Source organism: Telmatherina bonti (assembly GCF_933228915.1).
Source record: "Telmatherina bonti genome assembly, chromosome: 16".
Taxonomy (NCBI): Eukaryota; Metazoa; Chordata; class Actinopteri; order Atheriniformes; family Telmatherinidae; genus Telmatherina; species Telmatherina bonti.
The window spans coordinates 11,530,112-11,556,656 of NC_136614.1; the positions used below are offsets into that span (position 1 = coordinate 11,530,112).

The following is a 26,545-nucleotide window of genomic DNA, read 5'->3' on the forward strand; positions in this document are numbered from 1 at the left end:
TAACAATGAAAGTTTATTCCATGCTGTCTAATAATTTTGCCTAAAGGGAGCATATATAGCGTGAAGAGTATTGGTCCAAGTACAGAACCTTGAGGAACTCCATGACTTACTGTAGTTTGGGAGGAGGACTTGTCATTTACATGAACGAACTGAAGTCTATCAGATAAATATGATTTAAACCAGCTTAACGCTGTACCTGTAATTCCAATCACCTGTTCTAGTCTTTGTAACAGAATGTTATAATCGACTGTATCAAATGCAGCACTAAGATCAAGCAAGATAAGTACGGACACAAGTCCTTTGTCTGAGGTCATAAGAAGGTCATTAGTAACTTTCACCAATGCCGTCTCAGTGCTATGATGAGCTCTAAATCCTGACTGAAACTCTTCGCATAAATTATTTCTGCTCAGGTGGGCATGTAGCTGAGCGGAAATTATTTTCTCCAGAATTTTGGACATAAACGGGAGGTTAGATATAGGTCTATAATTTGCTATCACCTCTGGATCCAGAGATTGCTTTTTAAGTAAAGGCTTGATTACAGCAGTTTTAAATGATTGTGGTACATATCCTGTCACTAAAGACATATTGATAAGATTTAGTAGTGATGTATTAATTAAAGGGAAAATGTCCTTAAAGAGGCTCGTTGGGAGAGGGTCTAAGATACAGGTGGATGGTTTAGATGAAGCTATTATTTTAGTTAATTCAGAGGGTTGGACAGGACAGAAACTATTTAGACACAAGTCAGATCCTGGTTCTAAGGATGCTTCGGAGACCACAACAGGCTCAACATTATAGGTAGAAGGAAGAGTATTGTGAATTTGATCTCTAATAGTGTCAATTTTATTCCTGAAAAAATACATGAAATCATCACAGCTAAGTGAGAAAGGAATACATGGCTCCACAGCGCTCCGGCTCCTAGTAAGCCTAGCTACAGTGCTGAAAAGAAACCGAGGGTTGTTTTTGTTTTCCTCTATCAATGATGAATAATAAGCTGTTCTTGCCGTACGTAAGGCTTTTTTGTATACGATTAAACTTTCTTTCCAGGTTAAGTGAGACTCCTCTAGTCCTGATGAACCACCATCTGTTTTCCAAACGCCTTGATGCCTGTTTTAGAGCTCGAAGCTGGGAATTAAACCAGGGAGCCTTCATAATCTTACCTAATTTCTTCTTCTTTAGGGGAGCAACATTATCCAAGGTTGTACGCATTGAAGCTGTTATAGTATCAGCATGTTGATCAATCTGAGCAGGAGTAAGGCTTAAAGGGGGACTCTCAGTCATGCTAACACATGGTAGATGTGAAAAAATTGATTCAATTGATTGTTTAAATTTTGTAATATTATTGTGTGATAAACATCTACTATAGTAGAATTTATTTTTGGTCAGTAAGTAATCAAATAAAGTGAATTCAAAGGTTAACAAGAAGTGATCGGACAAGACAGGGTTTTGAGGAAATACTTTGAGCTTATCAGTCTCAATACCATATGTTAGAACAAGATCAAGAGTGTGACCATGAGAGTGAGTGGCTCCATTGACATTTTGTGAAAACCCAATTGAGTTTAGAATAGAGCTAAAGGAAATGTTTAAACTATCATTTTCAACGTCAACATGAATATTAAAATCACCTAGTACAATGACCTTATCAGTAGTCAGCACTAACTCAGACAGAGATCAGAGAATTTGGTCAGAAACTCGGAGTAAGGTCCGGGTGGGCGATACACTAATGCTAAAAGGAGCGGTTTCTCTGAATTCCATTTTGGATGAGATAAATTTAATGTCAGGAATTCAAAGGATTTATAGTTAGTTTTTGTGCTTAGGATTAATTAAAAATTCTGACTTAAAAATAGCTGCAACACCTCCTCCTCTGCCTGTAGTTCTAGGAATGTGAAAGTTTAAATAGTTAGCTGGCGTAGCTTCATTAATACTAACATAATCCTCTTGCTGTAACCAGGTTTCCGTAAGACAGAATAAATCAATGTGGTGATCACCTATCAAGTCATTGACTAATAAAGACTTATTTGGGAGGGATCTAATATTCAGTAGGCCACACTTTGTTGTCTTATTTTCAGATTTTATTAGATCCATTGTTTTTATTTTTATGAGGTTTTCACGATTAACCCCAGAAGTGTTTTTGTGTTGTTTAATTCTTACTGCTGGGAAGTTGTATAAGGTCGGAATGGGGTTTTGGGTGGGAGGCGGCAGGTGGGAAGCTGCAGAAAAGTGTGTAGGACTACAATTCTGCCTCCTGGTCCCAACCCTGTATTGTCAATTTAGCTGACTAATAAAAGAGTCCATATTGCTAGATAAGAGAGTGGCTCCATCCAACGTGGGATGGATGCCATCTCTCCTAATAAGACCAGGCTTTCCCCAAAAAGCGCTCCAATTATCTATAAAACCCACGTTGTTATCGGGACACCACCTAGACAACCAGCGGTTGAAGGATGACATGCGGCTAAACATGTCATCGCTGATTAAATTTGGCAAGGGACCAGAGAAAACTACGGAGTCCGACATGCTCTTGGCAAAGTTACACACCGAAGCAACATTAATTTTAGTGACCTCCGATTGGCGTAACCGGGTTTCGTTACCGCCGACGTGAATTACAATCTTACGGTATTTAGGTTTAGCCTTAGCCAGCAGTTTCAAATACGATTCGACGTCGCCCGCTCTGGCCCCAGGAATGCATTTGACTATGGTCCCCGGTGTCTCTAGAGCCACGTTTCTGACTATGGAACTACCTATAATCAGGGTTTCTGCCTCAGCGGGTGTGTCGCCGAGCGGGGAAAATCTGTTAGAAACGTGAACAGGTCGGTGGTGGCCAGTGGGTTTTGGTTTGGGGCTACGCTTCCGCCTGACCGTCGTCCAGCCCGCCTCGGCTCCCGGCTGCGCGGGAACTGCTGAGGGACGGCTCGGGATGGCTGCCCTGGCTGGTAGCTCCGCACTGGCTAATGGGGGCTTGCTGACTAACTGCTTCCCTAACTGAGTGCGGAGCTGGGCTTCTAACTCACAGAGCCTCGCCTCCAAAGCTGCCAAGCTGCTACACTTAATACACCTACCGTTATCACTAAAGGAGGCGGAGGAGTAGCTAAACATCAGACACACCAAGCAAGAAAAAGCAGGGGACCAGGGTGTGGGAAGAGAGCTAGCAGCCATGCTAAAACCGAGTGCTTGAGCTGTTTAAGTCAGTAAACAGAAAGCCAAAGATCCCAAAATAAATGCAATATATAGAACAGTGGTTTGGGAAGATATTGTGCGCTAAAGTGAGTGGTTGGTTAACAATAGATAGAAGTTAGAAAGAAGTTAAAGGAGCCAACGGCTCGTAGCAATCCGCAGTGACACACGCTAGGGAAACAGGAAATGACACAATACGTTACCGCAACGTCAGCGCGTGATCAGGCATTGTGTGATTATGTGTTTGCATGTTTGCTTGTTTTGTTGAGGTGTCTGGATCTGTGCTCCAACCCAAAGATTAGCTATCCATTAGCTATGCCATCTCTGCAGGCATCACGCTGGTGATTGTATCCCACACACACCTGCACGCACACTCCTTATTATTTCTTTCGATCTGGAAATAAAACTTCTGAAAAGGATTGAGCTGCAAACAGATAAAAGACGTGTTTAAAATGGCAACGAGCAAAGAAAAGCCTTGGAAATGAGAAGTATGACATCAGTGTCAGATATTTATTAGAGAGTTTTGACACTACTGAGTGAATTTATGGGAAGATATTTACTCTCCTGAGATTCACAGATGCTTCGCTTGGATGCAGTTTCTTCTGTCTTTTGTTGTCTTGTTTTGCCTCAGCAGCTCCATTAATCACTAAGTAAGCACCCCTCGTATCACTCACTGTCGCAAAATGCTTTCATTTATGAAAAATAAAGGCTTTCCAGCTTGATAGATGTCAGCATCTTAATGACATTGGAACATTAAAGCCAAGTCCTCCGCTCGGTTTTGATACCACACGGAGAAAAAGCCTTTTAAATGTCACTTTTTGCTCTCTGGGCTGCAGAAATCCGGCTGTTTTCTCTCTGCAGCACCGAAGGGTTGGGGTTAAAATGAAAAGGAGAGGTTAAAATTAGTTTTTGAAACCTTGTATATGTGTTTTAAATGAAGAGTTAACTCTTTAATGTCTGCTTTTATTTATGTTTATATAAAACAAATTTAAATACAGGAAAAATTTCAGAAAAAGAAATGCAAAAAACACTGCAATAAGATAAAATACTGTCAAAAAATTTATGCACATAACAATAAATAGATGCAAAAAATAAAAGTTAAATTATATGAAATAAATAAGGACAAATTAAAACTTTTAGAAAAATAAATAAAAAATGGTTTAATTAGTTTGTCACAAAATGTTGACAAGTCGTCAGCAGATAAAAACAGCTGGTTTGTGTAGATTTAACAGCGTTTTAAGATGGGATCAGAGGAACGGTGTTATTAATAAAACAAGCAGTCTCCTACAGTTAAAGATGAGTTCTGCATCATACACCTCAAAACACAATAAGACACGTTTTCCCTGCATGACAGGATACAACATGATACTGGATCAAGTGTCCTTGTATCATGTCAAGGTCTTCTTCACTGGTCGGCTGTTTGTTTCCAGATTATTTATGTACTTTAACAGGAAGGTGCAGTGAAGCCGACCAGGAACAGCAAAGTTGAAGAGCTTTGAAACAACCAAGATGGTGAAATTGAAGATAATTAACGTGTGGAATAAATAAATTAAAGTTGCTCCCATCTCCTGCAAAGCCTGTTAAATGGGACAAAACCTTTCTCTGTTTTCTTTAAACTTATGCAGCAAACAGCTTCCCAAATTCAACAAAACTATTCAAACTGACTAAAAAAAAGCGAATCTATCTTAACAATGGCTGCAGTTACATGATATTTTCTAATTCAGAATTAAATAAGTCAGAAAACGTATTCTCTAACAAGTTCACATGAAAATAATAATTCCAAATGAAGGTTTACATGAAACACGTCCTCACTTAATTCCTCTTCAGAGCGGCGGGTTGGGAAGGGTTCTGATTGGACAGAGGGTGCACGTGACGTATAACGTATACCAGAAATAAAGTTGGCTCCCTGCTTTTCGTCTTTTCAGTCGTAACTTGTAAAAAACTACATAAGTACCAGTTTCACCGCTATTTCTCTTATAAATGTGAAGCAGCAGCTCAACACCAGCATACTACTTCACTTTTAGCAGCAACTGAGAAGGAGAAGAAAGACAGACCGCCGAACACGGGAGGTAAAACAACGCGCGTCATCGGGACAGGACAAGGTAACGAGCATGCTCAGAACGACCGGAAGTAACTTAGAGTGGAATGAAGGTTTACATGACAGAGGAATTAAATAGTTTGGAATTAAAATGTTAATAAACCAGTTGCTTACATCAGAATTAAGCTTAATTCAGTACAGAAATTAGCAATAGGAATTAATGTTTACATGGTTGTTTTTCATGACTTTAAAGCAGAATTAACTTTAATTCAGAATTAAACAGGAATTAAAACTCCCATGTAAACGTAGTAAATGACATCACATAAATCAAACATCCTGCAAACTTGGACTCCAGCTTCTTAAAACGTCTGACTAAACTATTTTTGCAGCTTTCGTCTTCAGTTTGAAGCTTTTTCTCTTTGGGAAGTGAGGCTCTGACCGTTTCCAGGGATTTTTTTTCCAGATAAACGAGAGGAGTATTTTAACCACGGCCTCGGTTATGAATAGATGCATGCACCCGTCAGACGAATGTGATATTGCTGGTAACGTGGTATCACAGCCTTCAGGCGCTTTGTGGAACAAAGCAAAGCCTGGCATTCAGTGTATATCGAGATTTGTTTTAAAGATCAGCTCACAAATGCACACCGCACACTCACAGCAGCTCTCCTCAGCAGTAACCCAAGGCAGTGGAAGGCAGCCATGATTTAAGGCCTCTAATTAAGTTGGTAACTGTGACACTATCGCAGTTCACATTTTCTCAGTGCCTGGAGGAGGAGAAGTGCCATAGATTTTAAAACCGAGAGGAAGAGTCATAGCAGAGAAAATCAGGTGGGAAAGATGGGTCGTGGCCTGGGCGAGGCAGAGGACAGCCAACACATGGCAGAGAAAAACTGGGGCTAAAAGTAGGTTTGATTTGACCCGAATCAGAGCAAATTTGACTCTTGCATGTAATGTTAGAGGGGTCTGAGAGGGCAGATCCTGGTGTGAATGGAAAGTCTTCTGTTGCTTATTTTTCTCCCAGCTTTCCTTTTGGCACCACAGCATCAAAATAACTGGTGTTGGCTCTGCAGAACGCACCACAGGGCGTTCAACTAGCAGCCTATGATTTGTTGTTTAACACACTAAAGGGAGAAGGCTGTAGCTGTGAGGGGGTGAGTGATAGGGAGACTGGACATAAGGGGATAATAATAAAATAAAGCCCAAAGGAGAGCAGCATGTCCTCTAGTGCAAATCACAGTAGCATCAATGTGTGATGACCCAGTTTGTTCCTCTCAAGGTCACAGATTTCCATCTGGTTTGGTTTCTTTCTGAGTTTGCCTTTCTTTTAATTGGTTAAATTCGGGGGCTTGTACCAGCATAAAACAGAAATAACTTGTTGAAACCAAGCGGCAACCTCCAGTGGTTAAAAATGAAGGCTATGTAGAAGTGCCAAAAACTGCAGTTCCCCCTTCATCCACTAGGGGCTCCAAAACAGAGCAAATCCCCATAGACTCCCATGTTAAAAAGACCAACTTCACAGCAGAAATAAACATGTTTACAGTTTGGTTCAAAAATCCATTTTAGGTTTAATAGGTCAGGTTTACCTTCATGACAACTGTGGGGAGAGTGAATTTTTTTCTAACTCCTTAAGAAGAACGTAAAACAACCGCAGTTTTTAGCTGGTTAACAACGTGACTTAGCTTTAGCCCGCTTACCTTCGTTAGCTCTGGGTTAGCTCAGTTATCTCTTAGCTACAGCTCAGAGATTGCTAGATATCAAGCATCCACCATGACGCTCACAGCCCCCCTTTCAGCTCCACCTCTTTGTGCATTTTTGTATTTTCCAGGAAAGACGACATGCGTAACTCTGCCAAGATGGCGATGGTAGGAACCGCCCACCGAGCTTCAATTCAGCTCTTCAGAAACCTACGGGTGACGTCACGGAGACTCCGTCCATCTTTTTATATACAGCCTATGGTTGTAATTTCCCATTTTTCAGCTGCCCTCCTGTTTTAGGAACACTAAATACTGACGAACTGAAGCAACACCATATCATGACACTGCCTCCTCAGGCTGTACGACAGGCTCTAGGCGTGATGGGATAGATGACCTTGACTCAACTCCCACCTGTCTGGTTAGGTGAACCTAGCTGAGTGGGACTATTTATTTTGGCCTTGCTGTGTATTTACTGTATTTAAACTGATGTTTATTTTCCAGTTTGTGTTTGGCCTCATCATAACAAGCTGATAGAAGATTAACTCAGATATTAAAAGTTGTCATGAGCTTGTCGAGGCTGACATCTCAGTTTTTTCCACTTTTACATTCTAAAATTGAAATTGATTAATTGCACTTAAATCCAATCCAACTTTATTTTTATGCACTTTGTTCAGCACTTTGGCTGTTTTTAAATTCACAATCAAAGACATGATAAGATATACATAATAGTTAACATAGACACGGTCAAGACCGGATTATCCAATGGGAATTATGGAAACAGGCCCAGGGGCCCATGGGCCCCACGAAGGGCAAACATCAACTGTTTGGACACAAAACAAAATGTACACAAAAGCCAGACAGTTACCAATAGTGTGTTGCTATTGGTACCACTGGCTGATAGATGTCAGAAATGTCGTTTCACAGTGTATCATTCACAATTTTCACAATGTGGTGGGGGAGGGGGCCCCTGGAACACTCTGGGCCCAGGGGCCTGTGCACTTGTAACCCGGCCCTGGACATGGTGAAAATAAATTAATAAGATAAGACAAGACAAAGGAAGGTCTAAAAGGGACAGGCAGGCTATTCCACATTTTCGGATTTTCCTTTTTGTCTTTGGGACCCTCAGGAGCAGCCAATCGGCTGATCAAAGTCCTTCATATGCTCCAACCAACACAGATAATTCATGACATCAGGACTGGCTGTCTTCAGTAGGTCTGTGTCCCATCAGGACTTATAAAAAGAACACCTGAGTGTTTCCTGGAGTGTTTATACAGGAATGTTGGAGGTTTTGTGGGTTGTCTGGATCGGGGTGGAGAAAGGTGTTTGAAAAGTGAACATCTCAGCCTCTTCAGTCCTTGAGTCTTAATAAGCAGCTTTTTCCGAGGTCATCTGAAGTCTTGCTGGCTGCTACTGCAGATGAGTTTTGTCAGACATGGTGTGTGAACAGAAATGTTTAAGCAGGTTGTTTAGGCGTCTACGTGAACGCTTGTCTGCAGGTTTGCACAGCAGAACGACGAGATGTTTACAACTGCACATACAGCGTGAGATAATCTGTAGTATTTCAGTGAGATTGTATTAATTTGAAGACGGATCAGTGGAGTAAAACCCTGTATGAACTGATGCAATGCATGCCTGATTATGATTGCAAAACACAACCAAATGTGGGTGAAGCCAATTAATCTAAATCCACCAAAAAGGGCTTCTGTTAGCCAAACAAACCTCACATATCACTTCTATCAGAGGTGGATAACGCTGGATGAGCTCTTCATTTATTATAAAAGCTCAATATCAGTTTTGAAACAGAAGTTTAAGCCCCGTCATAATCTCTTAAGTGTCCTCCTGTTCTAGGTCACTGCAATATTTGATTAATATTTCCGTTCTCCGTGTTTTTGTTGAGCTGTGCTGCATTAATACTGTTTAAAAGCACATTGCATCAGAAGGACTGACAAAAAAAGAGATTTTTCCCTTATCGCTAACCGAGACAAAACAGACCAAGCAAACGGTTAAAATGCACTTTGATTGTAAGATAATTAACTAAATTGTAAACAAATTGAGATGAAAATGTTAAAAACTGAAGCAAGCTTGAGTATTTGTGTAATATTACTATATAATGTTGGACCATAAGCCAGATATCTTTGAGCTTCAGTCGTAAGTCTGATGATATTTCATGTAAGAAGTAGCTTGTAGTTCTAACAGCGTTCCAGAAACTGGGCTATCAGGTCATGTGCATCAGTAGTCAGGCACAACAGTGGACTGATGCTGGCCTGTGATTCGTTAATATCATTTTCTAGTCCAACACAGGAGGTGGAAGCAGCAGCAGCGAGCTTTATCCATCACTACCTGTTGAAACGAGTCAAAAGTGGAGCAGAAACAGCTCGTTGGTCCACAGTTATTAGATTTACCTGCATTAATGCACCAATTCAACCTTTATTCCCTCGCTGTATTCTGTTACATAAGCAGCCGTAAGGAGTTTATTTGCTTGTATCCATTTTATTTCCTTTCCACCGTCTGTGTTCGCTAACTTAGTGGTGTTCAGACAAGCAAAATGCTTTAACAGATCCTCTTTTCATTTCTAATTATCTTCCATCCAGCATCGTCTAGCGCATCTTAAATTCATCCATTTGAAGCCGTCAGACATACTTTCCTGGATTCAGGATATTCCAAACATGCTTTTATCTCCGTCTCGGGTGTGTGTTTGCTTTAAACATCAGCTTCCCCCTGCTGTCTGTTGTTTTTCTCCTCCCTATCAGGGGTTTAGTGTGCTCTCGCAGCAGGGCTTTGGGAGGGATTGGATTGACAGGGGTGAGCTGGAAAGGTGTGCGTTTCATCCCCACCCTAGCAAGCAGCGGGATTTATTGTTCATCACAGGGTTTTACAAAAGGATTGGAAAAGATGGACAAGCAGATCAGGTCTCCAGATAACAGGGAGGAGGTGGAGGCAGCAGGAACTCTTAAGCACAGTGTTGTTGGGAGGAAAGTTGATTATGCACCATGTGACCACGTCGTTAACAAGTACACATCTCCTAAACGAATCAGGGTCTGTGATGATTGGATTTCTTCCTCACTAGTGACCCTGATTTTTCCTCTGGGCTCGCTGCCCCGGTCCTGCCTGTGTTTGGCTGACTTGATTAAATCCATGGTGTAATGGGAAACAAATTATGGCTTGTGCAGCATGATGAGTTGAAGGGGAAGATAATTAGTATGTTCATCCACCTCTTTAAAAATGTGTGCATGGTGCTTTTCTGATTCCTGCTTTTTCCCTGTTGTTGGATGTCCTGCTCCAGTTTCCTCTGTGCATCGCTGTGTTTGTGTGGCTTGTGAACATGTGGCGCAGACGGTGCGATAAATACTCGATATGTATTCATGAGTAGCTATTTGAAGCATCGCCATCAGAGTCATCAGTCCTTGGCCTGGAATCGGTTCATCCGTGTCTCTAATGGTCCTCTGTCCTCGTCAAGTGAGCGTTGGGGACTCTCAGACGTCCCCCTGCGATGAGATGAAGCCCCAGAAAGTTTCTGTTGCATGGCTTTACCTTATTCTGGATCTGTTTTAGAAATATGTATGTAAATGTCTGAAAAGCAAAAGATAAGAAATGCAAATGTCTTTCTAAGATGAAGCCTGAATCAGAGCAACAAGCTTTTTGAAGCCTCCTTCAGCTGTTTGTTCACACCGACGATAAGCGGCGTTTCTTCCTGCAAGCTGGTGCTTTTGGACAAATGGATAAAAGTCCAATAAAAAACAAAGATGTCTTGCTTGTGGATTTATCATTAGCAAATAAAAGACATTTAAAATCAGTCCTTTTTTTTCCCCTCTTTATACCTTTTTGTTTTAACCAAACGTCCTCTCTGCTTGTGTCTTCTGTCCAGTGGCGTTGGCAGGAACTGGCCATGGGCGTCCGGTGGGAGCAGCATCCTGGCAGAATATGGCACCCTGCATCTGGAGTTTATGCATCTCAGTAAACTCTCAGGAAATCCAGTGTTTGCAGAAAAGGTAACCATGACAACAGAGACATGGAAAACAAAGCCATTTCCATCGTTCAATCACACAATCAGATGCTGTATTCCCTGAATATTTTTCATTATGGATAGATTCTTTGTGTTTACAAAGACATTTGTCATCTTATGTGTGTCTGATAAAGGAACTGTTGTTGAACTGGAGGCAAGCAACACATGGTTGTCGGGGGAATCTCTTTATCCCATATTTCAGCTCCTGGTTACCTCTCTGCTGACTTTATAACACCTAACGTTTTTGCATGATACCAGAAATAAAGTTATTACTGTCATTTCAACTTAAATCCCATCAAACTGGACTATCGCACATGCAGATTTAGGAATAAGTCCTTTATGTAAGAATGCAGTACATTCCCTGAATTTCCATATTTATGCATTTATTTAAATCTTTTTGACCCCATGTTTGACCTCCAGAGCTTCAAAGCCTGAACAAAAAGACTCAAACGCAGCTTCTACCCAGAGACTGAAGGCTAGTCAGCTCCACACCCCGCCGAGTTCACTTTACACTGCTCTGCTTTACACACTGATCTGGTTTAATATATTCTATTGGAGTTATTTATTTATTTATTTATTTATTTACTCAAGCGTTTTATTAAGTTAGGAGATATTCTTTTCAATATTTCCACATTTAATTCCAGTGGAAACATTCAAATGACTATAAAAAAAAAAACCTTGAATTTCTTCATAAAATCTGTAAAACTTGAGTATAAATGAACGAACAACAAAAAAAGTCCAACATAAACCAAACACACACTTAAATGAGACAACATATAAAAGAAAGTAAGAACTAGTCAAGAGCTGGTGTTAATGTCACAGTGCTACTTGGTATAAAAGGCCAGTTTGAATAAATACGTTTTGCATTCAACTTTGAAACATACCAGTTCTGGTGTACAAGTTTGGGTTTAACTTTTCTATATCTTCGGAGTAAAATCAGCAAAAGAGCGATCAATACACTGTTTATACCAAGACCTTGGTACTTCTAAGGTGCAATGATCTGAAGACCTCGCTGCTCTCTCATATTCCTGAAAAGTAAGAGAGATAAGATGAAACAAGAACATTATTGGCTTGAAAAAACATTAAAATCTTAAACTTGAAATATAAGCTTAGATCCAGTGAGATCAAAGCTCTGGGGCAATATGTTCATGCCTGGATGTGTTGGTTAAAAGATGAGCTGAAGCATTTTGGACGAACTTAAAGCAAGTAGAGGGAAGCAGAAAGTACGTTAAAGTAATCACTCTTGAACTTGATGTCAAAACAACTTAAATAAAATTACTTTGCCATTAGGTGAAAACACTTCTCTGACAACAGAATCAGTGTGTTTGTTGAGTTTTATGCACTTGTTAAAAGTAACTCCCGAGTTACTTTTCATTATTTAGCTATTGGAAATATGCAGCTGCACAGTTTCACTCGGCTTCACAGGCAAATAGATTTGTACATCATCAGCATAGAAGTGGACAAACAAATAGCATTTGGCTATAACTGACCCCAGGAGTAGCATATGTACAAAGAAAAACAAACTAGGGCCAAGAATTAAGCCCTGTTGTACACCACAGCTGAGTGAGGTGCATGATTGGGGGGGGGAAAAAAGCACCAACCATAACAGAGAAATACAACCAGTTCAGGGAAGTGCCATGAATGTCATCAGAATTCTCCAAGCAACAAATAATGTCTTTGTAACCACCATATGAGATGCTGCTGCACAATTCAGTAGCACCAGTACAACAGGGGACCGAGCTTCAACTGCTAAAGTGATGTAATTACAAACTTTTTAACCCATAAAACTCAGCTGAATGAACACTGTCGCTTAGATTGTCAACAATTTCTCAGGAACAGTAGTTTGTAACTCTGTGTGATAGATATCTGACCCTGAAGGTGATTTACTTAAGTGTTCCTGGCATTTATATCCTGTTCAGAAGGTTTACAATCCAGGCACAAAATCCTGCTCTAATGGGTAAATCCACAATGAGTGTGCCATGATGACACCATTATTGATCATATTATGAGGTATTTATCAGACTTTTATATATATTATGAAAATATGATAAATAACACAATGCTTTATCATATTTTCATCATAAAAAAAAAAAAAATCCCTATCTCTACGGTGTTGCTAAGAGACCCGTTTTGCCCCAGAAATGATGAAGTAACTTTTGTCAAACTTTCTATCAATGCCAATGCCAGCTTTATTTATAAAGCACATTTTAAAAGCCAATGGCCAGCCAAAGTGCTTTACAGCAGGATATACAGTCCAGTCAGAAGCCAAAGTCTGTCTGAAAAGGACGAAACTAATGATCCTCAATGGTTGGAGTTGGTTTTTTGGGGGCGGTAGGTAAATAGTAGCATAAATAACTGTAAATCAGGGTGTCCATAGTCAAACCAGGAAGGTTTAGCGCAAGTTAGTTTCTGTATATTTCCATATATTGGTCATATTTCAGACATGACTGTGATTCTGCAAAATTAAACTTTTTCTTTTTGCTTGTTTGAAACAAAAAAGTAGAAGTGAAATCTCTGCTTTCTCTGTCATCAGGTGATGAACATCAGGAAAGTCCTGAATCGCCTGGACAAGCCTCAGGGGCTCTACCCCAACTATCTAAACCCCAACAGCGGCCAGTGGGGCCAGCGTAAGTCCTCCTCACCCATGAGTTTTATCTCACCTTTCTCCCACTGCAGTCTCCGTCAGCTTGTTTCGTAAAGGTGAAGAACGATGGTAAATCTACCAGATAGTAAAAACTGATAAAAGTCACCACTACTGGAAACATGTTATAGCTCATCATGAGATCCGTCTAATATTAAACCCATCATTAATCCTGTTTCCAGTCCTCTTCTACTAACACTCCCAGCAAAGCTCATTCAAGTGTTTTTCCAGCTGACTGTTGAAGGGTGGATTATTTTAACAGCCAGAAAAATGTGTTGATCTTCTCTGGTCCAACGCGAGTGAACTCGGAAACATTCCCCCCATTGTGGATCAAAGCTCGACCCTTAGGCTTGTTTTCATGGTTACTTTTACTTCCACGTCGGTCAGTCATTAGTGGACATGAAATCAGATAATGTTGCTTCATGTCTGTCGGGCCTTGCTGCCCTTTTGAGGTACAAACTCAAAACGACGTCGGTCAGTCATTAGTGGACATGAAATTAGATAATGTTGCTTCATGTCTGTCGGGCCTTGCTGCCCTTTTGAGGTACAAACTCAAAACGACTCATAATTTCCTCCTAAGTAAAGATGAATCGGACATCAAATCAGTGTGTAATTAAAACACAAACCACAGGCTGAATTCATTAGGTTTCTAATTATGTGGACTTTGAGCCTGATATCAGAAATTTGCATTCATCACTTGATGAATGTCAAGGAGGTTAGACCGCTTTTTCTTTTTTTTTTTTTTTTCCCGTATCCAAGATGACACTGAAACACAAATGCATGCAAATTGCTGCAGGGCATATTCTGCCCATCTTTCAAAGATTACAGCCTTTCACCTGAAATTTGTACCAATTAAAATCAGGAGAGTTTGCATCCCGTCGTCCTGCTGTGATCTTTTACACCGCCTCCATCTGAGGCTCTAACATTATCGCTGTTAATTACAGTTTCATTCCAGTGTTGAACACCAATTATCCTTCAGCACAAACTCCCAAAGTCTCCAATAATTATTGTGTCCTGATGCTGATTTATCAATGAATTGATTTGTTGGTCTGTTATGATGGAGCTCATTACTTGGCTAAGTAAATTAAAAGCTCATTTGTGTTTCCTAGAGGGAGGGGGTGTAGGGTCTAATGATAAATATGTTTATTTTTTACCTGTAGAGGAAAGAAGGCGTCATAAAAATCAATAAATAGAACACCAGTTTCAGGGAAGTGATAGTACTTTGCTTTTAGTACGAATCAGTTTATACTTTCAGAATTAATTATTTAATTGATTCACTCTATTTTGGAGTCATTTCTTCTTGACACACACATACATACACACACACACGCGCGCATATATATATATATATATATATATATATATATATATATATATATATATATATATATATATATATATATATACACACACACAATAAAATGACTTATAATTGATTATTTGTACCTATTTTTTTTTTAAAAATCAATTTTTTTAACAAAAAAAAATTTTAAATTGTGAGGCCAAAAGTTTTTTTTTTTTCCTTTTTTTCGATTTCCCACCCCTAATTATTAGTATTCCCTTGTAATTTTATTTATTGTGGTTTATTATCATTATGGAGTGAATAAACAACGTTGAGGTATTCTTTTGCTGAGTGCATTAAAACCTTGTAACGTATGGGTTGTTTAATCTGGATATACCATGGTTCAACACAGTAAACATTATCACAAATGTTTGTTTTTGTCAAAAATCTGCTAAATATCCTAAAGTGCAGGAACTACTTCATGTTGCTTCCATGTAGTTTTTATGCTAAACAACCGTTGTCAAGATACAGTGTGTTTATCTAATTCACCGGTAAAAAGCGAACTGATCTGAGTCAGTTGATTAATGTGTTGCTATGGCGATGCCAATAACAGAGTGATATAATGTGAGTTAACTTGCCAAACTACGTGAACTTCAACAAAAATAATGCACGCCAGTTCCACTATCCATGATATAATAATACGACTGGTTTCATGTCAAATCCATTGGGAAAATGTGTCCAAACTTTTGAAAATCCTTTGATCAGCTGGTTGGTTTATGGAGAAATTATTTAGATATAATGATTTTAATGTGTTTTTTCTCATCATCAAACTGACTGTTACGTCCCAACTCTGCAAGGAGATGTGAGGCGTAACAAATGAGAACTGCGGACAGCTGTTAAAATGTGAATTTCTGAGAATTTATTATTACAAGTGGAGATGGGAACAAAGAGGTGGCAATATTACGAGTGTTGGGCTAAGTGTAGCTGCGTAAAGAAAGGACAGCTACAAAAAAAACATCCAGGAAAAAAAGAAGAAAACAAGGCACAAAATGTGTGAAACGAGAACTGGTCTGCAAAACTAAAACAAAAAGTGAAGCAGCTTCAATAGCTAAGCTTAAAAGCTAAAAGTACTATATACAAATACAACAGAAATACTTATTAGCCCAACACATTCTAACTTTAGCAAAACACTATTTATAAATACAACAGAAAGAGAAGCCAAAAGGGCTTTGCTTTGGCTATGAAAACAAGAAAACAGAGAACATAAAACCAACCAGTTCTAACACTGCTGGAAGAAACACAAGACCAAGCAGTTTTTAAACACAGAAACAAGACTACTAACCAAACAAAATCTACTCAAATTACCACCAATAAAAACAAAAGCACACACTCAAACTCCACAGATTGCAAGCCTCGGGCAGACTGTCCACAGCTGCAGCCGATTTAAATCTCCCTCCAATGTCGCTGCAGCGTTGTGGATTGGCCAGGCAATTGTCCAGTCAGCAGGCAGGAAACGGGTGTGGTGAGCACCAATCCTCAAGTGGTAATGGCACACAAAGATTTGAATACAAAATAAAACAATTAGGTGGACTGGTAGGCAGCCGTAACACTGACTTATCAAAAAAAAAAAAAAAAAAAAAAAAAAAAGCATTATTTTTAAACAGGAAATGGGTCGTAGAATGAGACATGGGTGGTTTGTAGCAATCAGTACCGGGCGGGGATTCAAACCTGAACCAAACACATCAACAAGCTGTGGCCTCCTAACATGGAGCAGCCGCTCCACCATCTGAACCAAACACCACCCAAAATAAACACATTTCATCACTAAACTACGACTGATATTAGTTGGAATTAAACTGATGCCATCATTTATACATTTCTAAAGATTAAATAAGGTTTTTGATAAATGTTAAGCATGCTGCATGTGAGTGGAAAATAATTTAGCTTGTAAAAGGTAAACAAGCTTTATTCCTTTAAATATCTCAAGTAAACATACATCACTGTAAACTGTATCAGACGTAGATTTGGTCTGCAGTTCGTCCCACTTACTCTTATTTTCCTTCCACATGTTTGAACTTTGTTGACTCACTTTGCATTACCATCACCTGCCATTTACGATACTCATTGTCAAGTATTTCCATACTCACTCAAGCTTGTGCACATGCCAAAGTGCAATTTATAATCCATTAGCAGACTGGAAGCTGTGGAGCTGTACAGGTAATGTTGGTAACAACCAAGAGGTCAGACTTCAGGAAGCGGCGTAACGGAGAAAAGATGTAAGTCTGTCGGAGAAATCGGGGATGAAAGCCTTCTCTTCCTGCTGGCGCTAATGTCAGACACAACTTTCTGCTGAGTACATAAAGCTGAATTAACTCTTTCAAGTGGCATGAGTGTGTTTGTGCATCAGTCCTGCTCTTTGAAGTGTGCCACAGCCACGACATGCCTACCTAAGATTTGGACTGCTATTATTAATATATTATCATAAAAAATTTAATTTAGCCCAAAGCTCTTTTGCTTAGCTACTACATGATGAACTGGTTTCACTTTTATTTACAACAGTTTGAGGTTTGACTCATTTTTTTCTACTGTTATGTAATGTCCCCCGAACCAACCAGTTATTTATATCAATACAAGTAAATTTCACCATGAGTTAATTTTGGGTTTCAGGCTAAATTTGAAAGAAGTGTCAGGTAATTAGAAGAAAACAAATCTCATGTGACTTGCTGTGAAAACAAGCCAGTCAAAGTTGCTCAAAGATAAATAAATAAAATGAATACAATCGATATTCCTGTCACTTTTTGGCAAAAATTGTCATTTTGGAATCCAAATTTGTGTAAAACAAATGGATATGAAGACTTTTTCTACCATAGTGGCAGAGAATGAAATGCAGGTTTGACCCTACATAAACAGCTGTAAATATTTCACTATATTTTGCATAATGTGCTGTTGTATAACAAGATGAATTAAACATCAAATTTTCCTGATTAATAGCTACATTTCCAATGCAATATTTCGCAAAATACAAAAAATATTTCTAAAATTTAACCCTAACCCTAAGTACAGTTCTAATTGGCAGCCACACATTTCGTAGAACCTCGTCCTGCGGGTCTCTGCTTTGAGGAGGATGGCGATACAAAACATGTAAGATTTTGGATGCAAAATTTAAAATTTCAGAAAATTTCAGAATTTCCACGCTTTTTTTAACTTTGTATTTACAGGTAATTGTCACACGACCCCTTAAGTCACATTTGGTGACATGTAAATTGCAAAAAAAATGGTTTCCATTACATTTTATGCAAATTATTTTAATATGTCTGAAAAACCAACTCATGAAAGAGTAAAAGCATTTTAACAATATTTAAGTTTTTTTTATTTATTTATTTATTTAGGTTTGCATTACCAGCTTTTAATGTAAATTTTAAGTTTTGTACAATTTTCGGGGTAATGGAAATGCAGCAAATAATTGCTAAACAGCTGCCTTTGTCATAATGTTCACTTTTTTACATCCGACAGACAACAGCTAACACATGGCACGTTATAGAGACATCTACATTTTGTTTTGGTAAACCCAAAATTATAACATTTTCTTTCAATACAATGCTTCGTATAAAAAAAATTAATTCTGTTAAAAGTCCTACATTCACAATAAGCGTTGTATCAACTCTTTACATTTTTCTCTCAATTTTACCCAACATATGAATATATATATAAGCATTGGGCATTTTTTGCATTTTAAGACTTCAATTATATTAGATTCTGAAAATTCTCATTTTCCTCTCCATTATTTCTTTATTTGGGAATTAAAGAGTTAAATTTCTCAGTTTGTAAATTCTGCCATAAACTGAGTGTTTTTAGAACTTTTTTGCCCACAACTCCCAAGATTATATAGGTTGGTGTTTATGAAAATCAGAGATCAGATGAACGCAAGAAGGAATATTATTGTCTTTGACTGGGACCTGCTTGGATTAAGACAGAGCAGCATTTTGGAACATCCATCCATCCATCCATCCATCTTCTGCCGCTTATCCGGGGTCGGGTCGCGGGGGCAGCAGCCTAAGCAGGGAAGCCCAGACTTCCCTCTCCCCAGCCACATTTGCCAACTCTGCGGGGGGGATCCCGAGGCGTTCCCAGGCCAGCCGAGAGATGTAATCCCTCCAGCGTGTCCTGGGTCTTCCCCGGGGTCTCCTCCCCGAGGGACGTGCCTGGAACACCTCACCAGGGAGGCGTCCAGGAGGCATCCTGACCAGATGCCCGAGCCACCTCAACTGGTTCCTCTCGAGGCGAAGGAGCAGCGGCTCTACTCTGAGCCCCTCCCGGATGACTGAGCTCCTCACCCTATCTCTAAGGGAGAGCCCGGCCACCCTGCGGAGGAAGCTCATTTCAGCCGCCTGTATACGAGATCTCGTTCTTTCGGTCACGACCCACAGCTCATGACCATAGGTGAGGGTAGGAACGTAGATCGACTGATAAATCGAGAGCTTCGCCTTCTGGCTCAGCTCCTTCTTCACCACGACAGACCGGCGCAGAGCCCGCATTACTGCAGACGCCGCACCGATCCGTCTGTCGATCTCACGCTCCATCCTTCCCTCACTCGTGAACAAGACCCCGAGATATTTAAACTCCTCCACTTGAGGCAGGACCTCACTCCCGACCCGGAGAGGGCAATCCACCCTATTCCGGCTGAGGACCATGGTCTCAGATTTGGAGGTGCTGATTCCCATCCCAGCCGCTTCACACTCGGCTGCGAATCGCTCAAGTGAGAGCTGGAGATCACGACCAGACGAAGCCAACAGGACCACGTCATCTGCAAAAAGCAGAGACCCAATCCTGAGGCCACCAAGTCGGATCCCCTCAACCCCTCGGCTGCGCCTAGAAATTCTGTCCATATAAGTTATGAACAGAATCGGTGATAAAGGGCAGCCTTGGCGGAGTCCAACCCTCACCGGAAACGAATCCGACTTACTACCGGCAATGCGGACCAAGCTCTGACACCTGTTGTACAGGGACCGGACAGCTCGTACAAGGGGGTCCGGTACCCCATACTCCCAGAGTACCCCCCACAGGAGCCCCCGGGGGACACGGTCGAATGCCTTCTCCAGGTCCACAAAGCACATGTAGACTGGTTGGGCAAACTCCCATGCCCCCTCCAGGACCCCAGAGAGGGTATAGAGCTGGTCCACTGTTCCGCGACCAGGACGAAAACCACACTGCTCCTCCTCAATCCGGGATTGGACTATCCGGCGGACCCTCCTCTCCAGGACCCCTGAATAGACCTTACCAGGGAGGCTGAGGAGTGTGATTCCCCTGTAATTGGAACACACCCTCCGGTCCCCCTTCTTAAAAAGGGGGACCACCACCCCAGTCTGCCAATCCAGCGGTACTGCCCCCGATGTCCACGCGATGCTGCAGAGGCGTGTCAGCCAGGACAGCCCCACAGCATCCAGAGCCTTAAGGAACTCTGGGCGGATCTCATCCACCCCCGGGGCCTTGCCGCCAAGGAGCTTTTTGACCACCTCAGCGACTTCAGCCCCAGAGATAGGAGAGTCCACCCCCGAGTCCACCAGCTCTGCTCCCTCATGGGAAGCCGTGTTGGTAGGATTGAGGAGGTCTTCGAAGTATTCCCTCCACCGACCCACAACGTCCCGAGTTGAGGTCAGCAGCTCCCCATCTCCACTGTACACAGTATTGACGGAGCACTGCTTCCCCCCCCTGAGCCGCCGGATGGTGGACCAGAATCTCCTCGAAGCCGTCCGGAAGTCTTTCTCCATGGCCTCGCCGAACTCCTCCCATGCCCGAGTTTTTGCCTCGGCAACGGCCGAAGCCGCATGCCTCTTAGCCCGTCGGTACCCATCAGCTGCCTCCAGAGTCCCACAGGCCAAGAAGGCCCGATAGGACTCCTTCTTCAGCTTGACAGCATCCCTCACTGCTGGTGTCCACCAACGAGTCCTGGGATTACCGCCACGACAGGCACCAACGACCTTGCAGCCACAGCTCCGGCTGGCCGCCTCAGCAATAGAGGCACGGAACACAGCCCATTCGGACTCAATGTCCCCCGCCTCACCCGGGACATGTTCGAAGCTCTGCTGAAGGTGGGAGTTGAAGCTCGCTCTGACGGGGGGCTCAGCCAGACGTTCCCAGCAGACCCTCACAACACGTTTGGGCCTGCCAGCTCTGACCGGCTTCCTCCCCCACCATCTGAGCCAACTCACCACCAGGTGGTGATCAGTTGACAGCTCCGCCCCCCTCTTCACCCGAGTGTCCAAGGCATGTGGCCGCAGGTCCGACGATACGACTACAAAGTCGATCATTGAACTGCGGCCCAGGGAATCCTGATGCCAGGTGTACATATGGACACTCTTATGCTGGAACATGGTGTTCGTTATAGACAATCCATGACGAGCACAGAAGTCCAATAACAAAACACCATTTGGGTTCAGAGGGGGGGGACCATGCCTCCCAATCACTCCCCTCCAGGTCTCACTGTCATTGCCCACGTGAGCATTGAAGTCCCCCAGCAGAACAATGGAGTCCCCAGAAGGAGCACCCTCCAGCACTCCCTCCAAGGACCCCAGAAAGGGTGGGTACTCTGAACTGCTGTTCGGCGCATAAGCACAGACAACAGTCAGGACCCGTCCCCCCACCCGGAGGCGGAGGGAAACTACCCTTTCATCCACCGGGGTAAACCCCAACGTGCAGGCACCAAGCTGGGGGCTGATGAGAATGCCCACACCTGCTCGGCGCCTCTCACCATGAGCAACTCCAGAGTGGAAGAAGGTCCAGCCCCTCTCGAGGGTACTGGTTCCAGAGCCCAAGCCATGCGTCGAGGTGAGTCCAACTATATCTAGTCGGAACCGCTCAACCTCGCGCACAAGCTCAGGCTCCTTCCCCACCAGAGAGGTGACGTTCCACGTCCCTAGAGCCAGCTTCTGCAGCCGGGGATCGGACCGCCAGGGTCCCCGCCCCTTGCTGCCGCCCAGCTCACATTGCACCCGACCCCTACGGCTCCTCCCGCAGATGGTGAGCCCACGGGAGGTGGGGCCCATGTAACCCTTTCGGGCTGAGCCCGACCGGGCCCCATGGGCGAAGGCCCGGCCACCAGACGCTCGCTCTCGTACCCCGCCTCCAGGCCTGGCTCCAGAGGGGGGTCCCGGTAACCCGCGTCCGGGCAAGGGAACATTTATGCCCAGGTTTGTCATCGTCATAGGGGTCTATGAGCCGTGCTTGGTCTGGTCCCTCCCCTAGACACCTGTTTGCCATGGGTGACCCTACCAGGGGCATAAAGCCCCCGACAACATAGCTGCTAGGATCTTCGGGACGCACAAACCCCTCCACCACGATAAGGTGACGGCTCAGGGAGATTGTTTTGGAACAATTAGGTTAAATTGGGTAATTTTTCAACCTGTGTGCCGTGAGAACCTCTCACGGCACACATTACTTCATAACTTGATTCTTTACATCTCTAACTTCAGAGTTTTTAAAAAAGTACATTCATAGTTTAAAAAATGGCCCAACACAGAATAAAACTGAGACGTATTAACATGAACATGCCTTGTTGTCAACATGCTACCTGACTTTACAGCAAGGCGAGCAGACATTAAAATGACAACTTTACCATTCAGAGCCAGTTTGTTGTAAACATGCTCCTTCCACTGTCTCGGTTTCTTCTCACTCAGGCTCAGAGTCTTGTTCAAATATAAATGGTTGAATTCAGAAAGCTGCTGCTGTCAGGTTAGCTTGCTTTCATTAGCTGTTAATGTTTTTAGCATCGAACGTGCTGGGCCCACCCGCATTCCAGCAATCAATCAGCGCATACCTCATTAACATGATTTAAACTAACATCTGTGTTTATCAAAATCTCACGTTGAAAGTTTTGTTATGGATAAATGGTCAAAACAAGCACTTTTTGCACATTTTTTGGTTTAATAAGTTTTAAAACAATTATTTAAAAACACTGAGAGGACAGTGGAGACATGAAAAGACCAGGTTATCACTCCTTTAAAACATTAAAACAGAAGAAAGGGGGTTTGTGATGTTTTAAAATGAAGTAAACACAGTGGGCACCAGTAATTATCTTGAAAATTTCCCAGCCTCCTGCTCGGACAGGTGACTCTTAACTTTCCCCTCATGTCAACAGACCAGTGTTGGACCGAGCTTCGCAGACTATCCTGATGTGAATGCACCCTTACACTCCTCTTCAACTGGAACCATCAAATACACAATAACTCTCTGACATTGTTCTAATTATCCTGGTAAAGGTAACTCTTTGGACATCTCAGTATACATCCAAGCTTTCTGACCTTCTTGGGTATTAGGAGTCTGCTCATGTGACATATGAATAAATTTTTTTTAAAAAAGAGGTCTGTTATCTGGCAACTCCCTGAAATTATCTGTCGACCTCCAGAGTGAGAACCGTTGAACTGGAGTCTCTGGAGTTAAGTACAGCATAAGAACTACCATTCAGCCTGCTGTTTACGCTCCAGCCATCTCCCTCAGAGCCAGAAAGAGGAGGAAAACCAGACCAAACTCGCTGCATTTGAAGCAAAATTCTGGGTGTAAAATGGCAGAAAGAGGCTTTCTTTTCAGCATGTTATTGTGAGACTGCGGCGTCACATTCAGAGGACAAAAAGAAGAATAAAACCACAGAAATGTTGAGTTTTGTTCAGTTTTGAAGCCTTTCATATGTGGCAACTAAATTATTTTAACAATCACCGTTTCTCAAACGTTTCATTGGAATTATGTGTCATTGAATCAGAAATCCTTTATCTCGCTCATTGCTTTGTTATATCTACTGACATTCTTTCAGCTTTTATTAGAGCTGTGCCAGGTATTGTTTCACCACACTACTCTTTATTGAAGCTCCTCCAGCATCTCTGATGGATAAATATGGATCTGCACCTCTGCTCCTCTTGCTTTTAATTATCTGATGCTCTGAAATATTGAATAAATCCACTGAGGGCGCGTCCGCGGTTCCAGTCGCTGGCATTTAAGCGACACTCTCAACCTAACTGTGTTTCCATCTGGCATATTCAATTAGTGCTGCAACATAAAAAGAGCTCATTTAAACAGAAAAACATGGAAAAGGTCAAGGAAACAAGGTTTTATGTCTCTATTTGGTTTTAGTTTTCATTCAGGCAGAAACGATGCAACAAATGTTTTTGTTGGATTAATTATAACTTGCAGCCGCATCTCCAACAATCCTGACCTGAAACCTCTTTTTTTCCTCGTGTTTTCCAAACAGCTGAGTAAGAGTTCCCACCTTCTCTTTTTTTTTTCCTGCAAATTTCACAGGTTTGTTCTGAACTGAGAGTTGAAATATTCAGTGGTGCTTTATTTGAAGTGTGTCATCTCTCAGTGGGCTTCTTGGCTGAAAACCAAACTACGTTCAGCAGCAGCAGCCTCCTTTTTCCTCACTTCCACATGATCACAGCTGACATTTAATCTCTGCAGTCCACAAACAGGCCTGGACTCTGTTAAACGGCACATGCATATGGATGAGCCTTCGCTCACCAAAACATACAAACACACAACCGAGCGTACAACACCGCACAATGCTGCAGCCTTCGGGAATCCTCACACACTTCCCGACGTGCATCATGAGACCATGATCTGTGGGCAGCGGTTGTAATCTTACTCGCCAGGCTTATCGGTGTGTGAGTGTGTGATTTACACACCCTCTGTGTGTTACAGATCACGTGTCTGTGGGTGGCCTGGGTGACAGTTTCTATGAATACCTGCTCAAGGCCTGGCTGATGTCTGACAAGACGGATGAGGAAGGAAAGAAGATGTACTACGATGCCCTGCAGGTAACACACACACACACACACACACACACACACACAGAGTAGCATCAGAGTTTCAGCCGTCTCCAGCCAGACTGGTGCTCGACAGCTCCAGTTCAGGAAGCTGGTTAGAAATCACCTCACTTTACACACTTTGGCAGTTTATCTGCACAAATTGTCACTGATATCTCATCCATCAGCTTTTATCAAGGTTTACGTGTTGTTGAGCTGCATTTATGCATCACACTGCAAAAAAACAAGTTTATTAAGTTTAAAAAAAAGTTAAAATAATTCAAATAAAGTCAATTATGATAAAAATATAAATATTGTATTTGTACATTGTTTATAAACATTGTTTTATTGTTAGATTTTTCTGAAAATTTGGTTTTATTGTAGATTAAATGCATTTTTTTGTCTTCTCTGACTTTGCTGCAATTAAACTGAGGATCTTTAATCATGAAGTGTGACCAACACGTCCAGAAAATGGAGTGTATGGTGGATCATTGGCGCCACATTCTGCCAGTCATGTTGGTCGACTGTTTTCAGGAGGGAAAAAGATGTTTTAAATATTTCCAAACAGAGAAAGGAAATTTAAAAACTGTCTGTAAAGTCTAAGAAGTGGTCGTTGTTCTCCTGTTGGAACACCAGCACAGAAATTATTTGTCTTTTTTAGACCAATCCACTGCAGTTTCTGCCATTTAAATTGGAACAAGCTGTCATCTCCAATAGATTGATCAATGCTACGATCAAACTTCCAGAAGCCGATGAGGATGTTGTAGAAACTGCAGGTGTTTGGCACTAAACCGAAAAAATGGCTGATCTTTACAGCTGGAGAATTGTGTGAGTTCACCCTGCAGGGCTGTACATCATACACACTCTGAGTCATAATAAATGGCTAATAGCAGACCTCGCGAGGTCAGCTCTACATGATGGAACGTACCCATGTAGTCATGCAGCTCTACATGATGGAACGTACCCATGTAGTCATGCAGCTCTACATGATGGAACGTACCCATGTAGTCATGATTATTTCTGTCTGCAGAAAACATTAAAGAAGTCCAGTTTCCCCAGTAACCTTGTGTCCAGACACACAGCGAGTCTGAGCAGATGGGAGGACGACACCTCTGTAGTCTTACGCTCACGTAAAAACACAAGAACAGAGAACGGATGAAACGTCGGCAGCAAAACGCAGGATAAAATCAGACCGTATATGAAAGGTGGACGGAGCCTCCGGCGGTTAAAGGTGAAGCCTATGAGGAAGTGCATAAAACTGCAGTTCCCCCTTCATCCACTAGGGGCTGCAGAACAGAGCAAATCCCCATAGACTCCCATGTTAAAAAGACCAACTTCACAGCAGAAATAAACATGTTTACAGCAGAAATAAACATGTTTACAGCAGAAATAAACATGTTTACAGCAGAAATAAACATGTTCACAGCAGAAATAAACATGTTTACAGCCTGGTTCAAAAATTCAAAAATTGTTCCAACATGCCCATTAAAAAGCAATTTAATCTCGAAGTTCGGCATATTTAGGGGCGTGTCTTTTTGATTGACAGGTACCCAATATCCAATAACAACCGCGGTTTTTAGTTGGTTAACAACGTGACTTAGCTTTAGCTTACTTATTTCTGTTAGCTCTGGGTTAGCTCGGTTAGTTCTTAGCTCAGAGTTCGCTCGATGTCAATCATCCACCATGATGCTCACGGCCCCCCTCTCAGCTCCACCTCTTTACCCATATATGTATTTTCTTGACGAGACGACCACCGAGCTTCAATTCATCTCTTCAGAAACCTATGGGTTTCTGAAGAGCCCATCTTTCTATATACAGTCTATGAATAAAATTATAATATGTACCACACACACACACACACACAGAGAAAAGCTTCTCTGTAACAAGACAAACTTGCTACGTTTACATGGGAGTTTTAATTCCTGTTT

The 26,545-nt window shown here is 41.9% G+C and overlaps 1 protein-coding gene across 1 annotated transcript in view; it reads left to right on the forward strand.

The window, feature by feature from the left end:
• man1a1 (mannosidase, alpha, class 1A, member 1) overlaps positions 1-26,545 on the forward strand; it is a gene marked incomplete at both ends in the record, with an annotated part of 171,307 nt that overhangs the window by 133,328 nt on the left and 11,434 nt on the right. The window contains 4 exons of the mRNA XM_079255707.1: positions 10,766-10,889; positions 13,437-13,530; positions 24,514-24,629; positions 25,648-25,747. Coding sequence (XP_079111833.1) covers positions 10,766-10,889; positions 13,437-13,530; positions 24,514-24,629; positions 25,648-25,747 — 434 coding nt within the window. The remainder of the gene's footprint in view (positions 1-10,765; positions 10,890-13,436; positions 13,531-24,513; positions 24,630-25,647; positions 25,748-26,545) is intronic.